Below are 11,373 nucleotides of genomic sequence, written 5' to 3' on the forward strand. Positions count from 1 at the left end.
CTTTTTTGATAATACTTTAATTTCAGCTTTCCACGTCGCATGTTTAAGACTACAAAATTAAAAAATATTTTGGTACATTTGACATAACTTTAATTTAGGATCATAAAATTGAAAAGTCTTCTTCATTGAGCCAGGTCAAATTAGATCATTTTTTTAAAAATGGAATGAGTATTTAAAATTAGGAGAAACTTAGGAGTTTCAATCTCTACTAATGATGAGAAGTGGCTGGGGTGGGCTTAACCACTGGGATTCCTTCAATATCAAAAAGTTAAAAAGCAAACGGGAAATTTGAAGGATAAAGTTACTCAGATACCTTTTGCCAATCTTACTGTACAATGAAACACTTCCTAAGAAAAGCTAGCCTAAATCATAAACCACCCCCAATAAAACTGATTTTTTCCAAAGAGAAGAACTAAAAAGCTAGCCCAAACTCATAATAAAACTAAAGGAAGAGAATTACACCCTCTATTAGAAGGAACATTTTAGGTTATATGCTGAGAAGGTCAGGTGGAGGAGATTGAGATGGTGGCTGATGATGGTACTGGTCTTTTGTGTCTCCGGGAGTCGAAATGGGAGACTCTAATGCAGGACCCAATGATGGGGGCGACTCGGTGATTGTTGAATCTCCTGATTTTGGACCAGATGGCTTGGGAAGCTCGGTTAGCATTTGCACAACCTCGCGCATTTTGGGGCGTTCAACAGCCTGCTCTTCTACACACAGCATTGCAACATAGAACACATGCATCACCTCATGAAGGGGAACTGTTGAGAGTCTTGGATCAAGAATCTTGAGAACTCCTTCCTTTTTCCCATCTATCATTCTCCTTACCCATTGGACTATGTCAACACCATCACCAAATTCACCAACCGGTTTTTTCCCGCTCACCAATTCTAACAGAACCACACCAAAGCTGTATACATCACTCTTCTCATCTACCTTGAGTGTGTATGCATATTCTGCACAGTTTAAATGAAAACGAAATTAGGCACATACCAAAAAAAAGGACTGAATTTCAAGCAATAAAGAACTTAGTGCCAAACAGCAAGAAACCAAATTTCAATTCATCAAGCACCGGTTGACGGTTAGCTTTGAATTGCTTTTCAGCAAACATAAGTATTCATAAATTCCAACCAAACCAAGCAGGTAAGAATCATTTTCACAGTTACAAGGCTAATCTAAATACTTTATCATATTAAAGAAAGAGTTACAAGGCTCATTTATGAACAGAGGCATTCATCTTCAAGGCGTAGTTATCATTGTTGTTGTTGTTCTAGTTAACTACCAAACAAGGACCAATATTAGTGTCATGTTGTTCCGTGTTATAACAAGGAGGCTGATCATTAAGAGACTAATAAATTACAATTTTAGTTGACAACTTACAACAATAATAAACTTCTTTTGAAAGAAACAACACACATCAAAACCAAGTAAACATTTGATCGCATACCTGGTGCAATGTAGCCATAAGAACCAGCAATAGCAGACATGCATTCTGATGTTCCTGAGTCTTGCAAAAACTTGGCAAGCCCAAAATCAGCAACGTGAGCTTCGAAGCTGGAATCCAGAAGAATGTTGTTTGATTTTACATCACGATGGAGGATCAAAGGCGAGCAATCATGATGGAGATAACAAAGGCCCTTTGCGGCCTCCAATGCTATCTGATACCTGGTATCCCAATGCAAGTGACCTCCTTTCTTTCCATGAAGCATTTCACCAAGGCTCCCATTAGGCATGTACTCATAAACCAAAAGATTTGTTTCATGATTTGAGCAAAATCCCAATAATCTAACAATATGTCTATGTCTAATACTCCCAAGTGTTTGTATCTCGGCATTAAACCCGTGATCATGAGAAGAACCACGGCTCATAGCCGGCAACCTTTTAACAGCAACGAGTTCACCATTTGGCATTACTCCCTTGTACACTATTCCAGCACCTCCTTTACCAATAATGTTATCCTCTTTCAAACATTCCAAAACATCATCACAAGTGAAATCCAGGCGTTGGAAAGCAGTAAGCTTCCAGGCACGAGCCTGACTTGCCTTCTTTAACGATCTAGCCTTAATAATTGCAGCAATAGCAAACACAATCGAGCAAACAAGCAACCCGATAACAAGTAAAAGCTTCATAGAAGGCGAAAATGCACTTCGCTCATGAGGTCGACTAACCCCATCAACAAAACCTTCTTTGCAAGGAGCCAAATAGGGACCGCAAAGATCTGGATTACCAATAAACGACGTGTAATTGAAGTAACTAAATTGACCAGTACCCGGAACTAAACCAGATAAGTTGTTATACGAAAAATCAACAGAAGTTAAACTCTGCATTGCAGCAATAGGTGCAGGAATACTCCCAACTAAATGGTTTCGCGATACGTTCAAGTAATTCAGTATCCTCATACCAGTGATCTCAGTAGGAACTTCACCAGATAGGTTATTCCTACTAAGATCAACATAAGTTAAAGCCTTGCACCGGCTTATCTCCAGTGGAATCGGACCAGAAAAACTGTTATCACTAAAATCCATTTTCGACAGCTGCTGCAATTTCCCTATTTGAGCTGGAATTTGACCAGAAAACTTGTTCCCATCAAGAAGCAACTTTTGAACAGCAGTAAAATTTCCAATGCTAGATGGCAAAGGTCCCGTGAGATGATTATTCGAAAGACAAATCTGTCCAAGACTTGCAGAAATAGAACCAGTCACTGGAAATGTACCAGTAAGAAGATTATCTTGAAGTTCTACTTGTGAAAGCTTCGGCAAACTTAATAACCCTTTTGGAATCGACCCATTAAGATAATTTTCTCCCATTCTAATCCTATTAAGTGATTGACACTCACCTAAAGATTCTGGAATTGGGCCAAACAAGAAGTTTCCGAGAGTGATCAATGTCTGTAAATTGTTGCCAGTACACATGTTTGGGGGCAAATTTCCGGTTAATTTATTAGTACTGATGTCAAGAAACGTTAACTTACTGCTTTTGCCTAAACCCTGTGGAATACTTCCGGTGAAGTTGTTTTCCCAAAGCTGCAATACTTCCAGTTTCGGCAACTCTTCTATGAACTCCGGTATCGACCCGTAAAGCTTGTTACGGAAAAGATTCAGCAGAGTGAGATTCTTCAGCTCTGTGAATGTTAATGGTATTTCACCGGAGAGCATATTGTTTGATAGATCTAAAGATTTCAAGCTTTTTAGATTCCCTAATTCCGGTGTAACAGACCCAGAAAGACCATTCACTTGCAAGAACAGTGTATCTAATTTCTGAAGCTTTCCCATCTCCGGCGGAATCTCACCGGAAAGTCCACAGTTCGCACCATCTAACCGAATGAGCTCTGACAAGTTTCCTATTTCCGGTGGTATCCCACCGGAAAAGGTGTTGTAATATCCAATGTAAAGCTCACGAAGTGTGGTAACATTTCCAATCTCCGGGGGTATCTTACCGACGAGAGCATTTCCTGAAACTGCAAGGTATTCTAGGAATGGGAATCTACCATACTCCGGTGGAATACGTCCACTGAAATAATTGCCACCCAAATGAAGATGTCGAAGATTGGTCAAATTATAAACCCCAACCGGAAGTTCACCAGTCACATTGTTATTGTAAATGTCAAGAACTTTCAGATAACGGAGATGGGTAAGCTGGGGAGGAAAGCTCAAATTGAAGAAGTTGTTGGAGAGGTTAAGATAACGCAGATTCGAGATAAACGAGAGCTCAACAGGAATGGGTCCGGAAAACTGGTTAACGGCGACAGAAAGATTAAGCAAGAAACGGAGATGACCAACTTCCGGCGGGAGTGTACCGGTGAGATTAAGACCAGAGATGTCGAGAGAGGTCACGTGATGATACCTATCGCACGTGACACCTCTCCATGTACAGTGACTTGTTGAAATATTCCATGAAAGAAGAGCAGATTGTGGGTCGTCGGTAATGGCAGTTTTCAGGGAGAGTAATGCCCAGTATTCCGGCACGTAAGGTGGTTTAGCGGCGGAGAAGTGGAAGAGATGGAAATGGAGAGTAAGGGAAAGGAGGAGGAGGAGAAGAAAACGCATGTTTCTTCAATGGTGGAGAGGGAAGAGTGAACAGAGCAAATCAGAAATGGTGGAGAAGAAGAAGAGATGTATGTTACATTTGCTTTTTTACATGTGTCTTTATCAAACAGATATACTATAAATGTATTTATATGAGCTTTTTGAATATACATTAAAAAGTAGGGAAAAGTGATTTAAAGGTGCCAAAAAGAAGTTTCAAAATTAATTAAAAGTGACTTAGAGTAAAGATTGACAATTTTAATATTAATATTAAATTATTAATAATATTGATTTAAAAAATTTTAAGTTTTATTATTTATATAAATATCCTACTTTTAATAATATTAAATTTTTAAGTTTCACCAAGTTGTTGTTGTATCCTACAATAACCACCTTCTTTTCTTACTCCTTCATCATCTCCTCCTCTTGCTCCTCTACCACCATTACTATCTTCTTTTTCTCATCCTCCTCCTCTTCTATCACCATCATTACCACCGCAACAACCATTACCTTCTCCTTTACCACCACAATCTCATCCTCCTCCTCCATCATCACCATCAACAACCATCACCTCCTTTTTCCTCATCACCATTAACACCATCAGCCTTTTGTATTATATTGTATTGTATTGCGTTGTGTTATATTATATCGTATTATATTCTGTTAATAAATATAATATTTGGATAGATTGTATTATTTTTTGTCGTTAGATAATGTCACACATATTTAGTGTGAGTAAAAATGAAGAGATTATTTTTAAAAGACCATCAATTCAAAAGAAAAGCACTTGAATTGTAGAAAAGAAATAATAAAATAAATGTAACAATAGATAGCACAAAATAAAAAAAAATATAACAATAAATAGCAATATTCATCAAAAAATTAGAAATTACATGATAACTGAATAATATATACTCCTAAAGGACAAGAGGAGGCAAGCTCCCTCCCTTTTCTATACAAACTGCGATAACCTTCTGCTCTAATTTGTAATTTTTATATTTTCTTATCTAAAGTGAATCAGTCAACCTCCATAAATGACTAAGTGGGCATTGGACATGAATTGGTTGTTATTGAAAAAAGGTAGTATTTGAGGTTAAAATTGACAATTGAGTATTTAGAAGTTTGAAGTTTTGTGTGAACATGAAAATATGTGAAAACAAAAAAAAAATATTTTAATTATTTTTACTTTTAAATTTTATGTTTAAAATTGAAATAATTCTCTTATCTTGTGATTATTTTGTTTATTATAGTAAATAAAAGGGTTCTGACTGCTAAAGGATATTTTGAATATACTGATTTGTCTATTTTAGATGGAGACTAGAGAGGAGGAGCCCTTTTGGATGGACTTTAAGTTGGTCAAATCAATTTATAAGCCTTTTTTTAGCTTTTGGACGTGTTTGCCTAATGCTAACTTTAAGCCATAAAGTTCTTAAAGTCCGTCAAAAATGAAAAGTTAGGATTTCTAACTTTTTTTTTCAAAGTGTTTAAAGTCATTTTTTTGACCATGGAAATTATTTTTATATCTCTTATATTTTAACTAAATTCCCAAACTACCATTTTTATTCTTTTAACCCTAAAATTCAAACACTTATTTTCAACATAAGCACTTTTATCCAAACACTCAACTGCTTATTTATAAAAATAACTTTCAGCATTTCAAAGTTCTAAAATCACTTCATACATAAAAGTTACTTTTTTTAAGCACATCCAAACAGGCTCGAGGTCTCAACTTTTTTAAAAACAAAATAAACAAACTTTGGGACAATCTTTTTGTTCCTCAAAATTAAGTATCAAAAAAATAATGGAAAAGGCCAAAATTACCTTTAATTATTTGAAATAGAGCATATATACTCTTATATTATATTTTGGCTCAAAAATACTTTTTTATTATACTATTGGCTCAAAAATATCTCTCACGTCATACTATTGACTCACTTCTACTTCTCTGTTTAACGGAATAAAATATGGTATTTCATGTGTATTAATTTATGTCATGTAAGATCTCCACATAAGCACCCCACCCCACCCCACTCTCCCCCATCAATTAAAAGACTCAAATCCACTCATTAAAAGACCCAAACTCATCATTTACTCTGGTAGTTATGATTTTTTTAACTCCCGTAGTTATGATTGTCATAATTAAGTTGCAGTAATTTTTAAGCAAACTATTAATTGGTTATTTAATTTGTTAAACTATAGTTTTCATTCAGTAGACATAGCTGACAAAGGGTGATAGGTTTAATTTTTCAAAATGGCAATTAAGCAAATGTGCTAGGAAGAAGATGGATGCGGTCAGGCTTGGAGTGAGCTGTAGAACAACATAATCGTGCATTCAACGTGATCAATAGATCCTTGGGAAGTAGCTAAAGTGTTTTTTCTAAAGTCAGGCCAACAAAAGCAGGAGTGTGATTGCCGCAAATTATTACAGGAGTTGCTTAAAAACTACTGCAAATTAATTGTGGCAACCATAACTACGGAAGTCAAGAAAACTATAACTACAAGAGTCAAAGATGAGTTTGGGTCTTTTAATTGATGGGGTGTGATGGGGTCCTTATGTGGAGATCCTATGTGGTATAAATTAATACACATGAGATGTCATATTTCATTCCATCAAACAAAGGGGTAGAAGTGAGCAATAGTATGACGTGAAGGATAATTTTGAGCCAATAGTATAATGTAAATAATATTTTTGAGGCAGAATATAATTTAAGAGAATATATGTTCTATCTCGAATAGTTGAAGGGTAGGTTTGATCCATTTCTGAAAAAACAATAATCATATTATTATTTTACAATTTCTTTCTATAGCCAAAAGATATTTGAAAGAATGATATATTTATGTATTTAAAATTAATTTAATTTAAAAAGTTTATTAAATATTTTTATAGACACATAAATATTATAATATATTTAAAATCACAATTGTTTAAAATTATTTTTTAATTAAATAAATTTTATATTTAGTCAAATTATGTTACATAAATTGAAATCAAGAAAATATAAGAATAGCTAGGAGAGTATTTTTTAATTATTTTTTGTGGAAGAGAAGAAAGAGCAGAATTTAATCCTTTTTGTTTTTTTTCTTTTCAGCATTAAATAGCTGTTTAATAATTTAAGACATCATTAACAACAAAAACAGATAGAACATCTGTTTAGTGTTTAATATTCCGTTCAATTCATTGTCAAATTATACGAAAAGAGTCAATCGTGTCCTTTTCATTTAGAAAACAACAATTTCATTATCACTAATATCGCCGCTGTTCTTTTTTAATTGTTGTATATTAAAATATTTATTTAAAAATAATTATTAGTTTAAATAATTAATAAAAAATTAATTATTATTTTTTCAACTTTATTCCTAATATTAGTTATTCTAGAATTAAGAGGTACATACATAAATAAAAATAAAAGAATTAATAAGGAATATATTAGTCAATCAACATTCCTAATTAATTTTTCTTAAGAATTGCGTCAAATTTTATCATGACTACTAAAAGAAACAGAGGGAGTACTAATTAGTATGAAAAAAATTCTTGCTAGAGAGCGTTATCTTGCGCGAATCCAGATTATATATATATATATATATATATATATACTTTGAATTTTATATGTCTCTTAAGAAATAATGATTAAAATAAATATTTTATCATAATATTTATATTTAGTATTAGATAATAAAAATTATTTGGAGAATAAATAATAATATTAAAGGTAAAATATGAATAAAAAAATTCTAATATGCTAAAAGTGACAATTTTTTTTAAAAAATAGTAGACAAGAAATAATAAACGAAGGAAAAGAGAGTACATTTTAATTCTTAAATTAATAATGCTTTCATTCCCTTTAATTTAGACAAAAAATAAAATAAAAATTATAAGTGGGAGTCAATCATTATCGTGTGTTCATGTGTTGTCTGTTTCATACTTTGACGCATTGTAACATAATATATTCCTATTTTGTGTCTCTATCCTGTTTTTCATATTTTAGTTTGCAGAATTTATTATTGGTACGTTATATTATCATTTTTCACACTATCAATAATAATATAACAATAATATATATATATATATATATATATATATATATATATATATATATATATATATATATATATAATTTTAAAGAATAGAAATGTTTGGCCGAGGTAAGTACTTGAATAATAGTAGAAGCTATTTTTAGAAGCGGAAAAAATGTAATTTATATAAATCAATATTTACTTACATTACTAATTGTCGAGCACTTTTTAAATTTTTGATGAAACACATGCAACTCTAATATTGGCAAAGTTATTTTTTAAATAATTAGCCAAACACAAACTATACCTTTATCAAAACACTTTTTTTCAGGAAAAAAAACATGATAGAAAGCATTTTTTTTAAAAAAAATAAAAGAATTTTGTAAGTTTTGCCGGAAAGGATAATAATGCTCCACGCCTAGGAAGGCAACTCATGGAATGCAAAGAAGCTATTATTGTTATTTTATATTAAAACCTATATATTTTTTCAATCGCCTGATCAAGAAGTAAAGTGTTGAATATAATTAACATAAAAAAATTTAAATTCGACATAGCTTAATTTGAGTCATTAGCTCCCTAACCTAACCTAATGTGCCAGTAACAGGGCTCGTTTGGTCATGTGAGATGAATTTATTATTTGAAATCATGATATGAAGCCATATGAGATGAAGTTGAAGTTGTTTCTAGATGTGCAATTTGAATTTTTTGCTCATAAACATATAAAAACTCCTTAGATTGTAAAAACTATCAAAATATTTCCAATTCTTTATAAAATCTTACCAAATAAACAAAAGTTAATAACAAAAGTAAAATATATTATCATAAAGTTATTCTAAAAAATACAGCATCTATTGGTCGAGCTTTAGTTCAATAAGAAAATAAAATTGAACATGAGGTGTGGTGCACTACTCTTTAATATAATTTTTCCACATAGTATGGACAATCTCCTCACGTTGAACATGCGTTTCTCAATAAGATGACCGAGAAGACGAACCAACATTATAACTTTGAGTCATTTGTTGGTCAATGTCATTAGTAATTATATCATAATGTTTATGACAATTGTCATTTGTACTGTGTCAACTGCAAATTTTATTTACATATGACATAAATGATTGGTAGATATAAAATGATGGATTTTTTTAATATATAAAATATAAATTTGTGGGTCAATTTTATATTTGAAAAATGTAAAATCTTGATATGATATTTTAAATCAAACTTTTTGAAATTTTTTTGGATTTCATCTCATTATTTGGAATCATAAAATGATCAAATTGCATATCTGAATATTGATTTCATCTCATAATTTCAAATCACATGTCCAAACGCTTACGAATTTCTTTAAAGATTTTTTCCAGGATTTTATATATGTATCTATGATTAATGATATAACTGGAAAATGGTGAATACAATGAACCCATATGCATCATTATTTGTCCACCCCTAACCTTGTGTAAGAAACATGAATACCAATAATAGAAGGATCCACACTAGAAGGGGCTCAGCTTCATACAAATAAAAGTGTCCCTAGCTTGTCCAAAATTTGACCCATATAGCAAAATGTATATCCCTACCTAATCTCTGTCATGTCTGTTTGTTTTCTATAAATTGAAGCCCTATAATTATAGCAAATGCTATATATATTCAGTCTTCTTTTATGCAAATTTTAAAGACAAAAGTAATGAAATTTTCTGTTGGTGGGGAATGATATAAGTGCACTGTGCCCCATCTATACAATACGAACCTTGCAAGAATCATCACATAGTGCCACCCTGCTCTCCACTCACTAGTAACATATTCAGTATAAATTATTAAAAATAATGTATACATTATTTTATATTTAGTTTTTGAAGATAGAAAAAAGATTTTCAATAGACTTTTGGTTCAGGAAAATACTTATTTTTTTTTCCGAATAACAATATATCCAATGAATTTTATAAGTAGGGTATGAGGAGAATGGTATATATATAGCAACGTTATTTCTAACTTGTGAAGAAAAAGAAATTATTTTTGATAGACTTTCAGTCTCACATAACACATATCCAAATCAATATATAGGAAAAAGAAACTTGTGTAACTTTTCATTTTCCAAAATTTAAATTTCTTGAATTTTAACTAATAGTAGTTTAATGTGTTTATAATCATATTTAGCTTCAAAATTTAGTTAAATAATTTTTTAAAAAGAAAAATATGATAAATATTTGGAGATAGAAAGAGTTAGTTAAATATATACAAATTAAAAAATTAAAATTAATCTTCTATTAAATGAGCGTGAGAGCTACACACGTTCTTTCATATTTTTTTTCTTTGTGGATTTTTATGTCAACGGTCAAGACAATGTTATGTCAATAAAGCTAAAATTAGAACGATTAAATTAAATATTTTAAAAATATAAAAATACTAAAATTTCTTTTAAAAATAATAATATGCATATATACGACAAGTTGGTATTACTTGAAAACTAATACAAACTAATAGGAAGTACAATATATTTTCAAGTGTACAATATGAAAAATTTATTTATTTAATTAATGGAAAAGGTTCAAAAACATCTTCAACATATTAGAAATAGTTCAATAATGTCCCCCTTCCATCCAATAGTAGAGCCAGAATTTTTATTAAAGGGTGTCAAAATATAAAGTAAAAAAATATATGTTGTTATCAAGGATAGAAAACACAATCTCAAGTAATTAATGCAACCCCTTAACTACTATACTAAAGCTTTAACTTGCTTCAAGGAGTATCAACACTTGTATATATATTCATTATACTAAATTTTGATCTTGCCCAAGGGTGGCTCCGCTCCTGCTTCCACCTATTAGATCAAATTTGTCTCTTCTTCCACTTATTAGATCAAAAATATCCTTTACCTATTAAAAATAGATCATTTTTTCACATCATCATATCCACACAAGTCTCGCGCTCTTAAAAAACTTATATCCCGCTAAATATAAATTTAATTGTTAAAAATAAAAATAAATGTATTTAAAGGACAGAATTAAAATTTCACTCATTTGAAAAAACAATTAGATAATTTAATGTATTTTTAATAATATAGTGGAACCCGGGGCTAAAGTTGTGTGATTGTGTCCCATGCAAACAATGTGAGTCATGCAGAATCATCACCTAATGCCACCCATCTTTTCACTAACTATTCAATAATAATAATAATTTATATCAATGGTAATTATTATAGTAAGTTGGATCTTAGCAGATAAAGTTTGTCAAATAAAGCTGATTGACATGGAGAAGCACGAGATATGTAGTTGTTCTCAATCCTTCTCCTAAGAGAAAATTATTATATTGCCCTTTGGTCACCCTACAAAATTA

At 31.4% G+C, this 11,373-nt stretch overlaps 1 protein-coding gene across 1 annotated transcript; it reads right to left on the bottom strand.

The window, feature by feature from the left end:
* Window positions 1-287: 287 nt before the first annotated feature.
* On the bottom strand, window positions 288-4,143 carry LOC129896069 (leucine-rich repeat receptor-like serine/threonine-protein kinase BAM1). The gene is made up of 2 exons (XM_055971886.1): window positions 1,449-4,143; window positions 288-957 (listed from the first exon to the last, which is right to left on the bottom strand). Exons 1-2 carry the CDS (start codon window positions 4,045-4,047, stop codon window positions 488-490), a joined length of 3,069 nt encoding a protein of 1,022 aa, XP_055827861.1. The 5' UTR covers window positions 4,048-4,143; the 3' UTR covers window positions 288-487.
* Window positions 4,144-11,373: the final 7,230 nt, after the last annotated feature.

The sequence above is a fragment of the Solanum dulcamara genome, chromosome 7 (genome assembly GCF_947179165.1).
Source record: "Solanum dulcamara chromosome 7, daSolDulc1.2, whole genome shotgun sequence".
NCBI classification, from domain to species: Eukaryota; Viridiplantae; Streptophyta; class Magnoliopsida; order Solanales; family Solanaceae; genus Solanum; species Solanum dulcamara.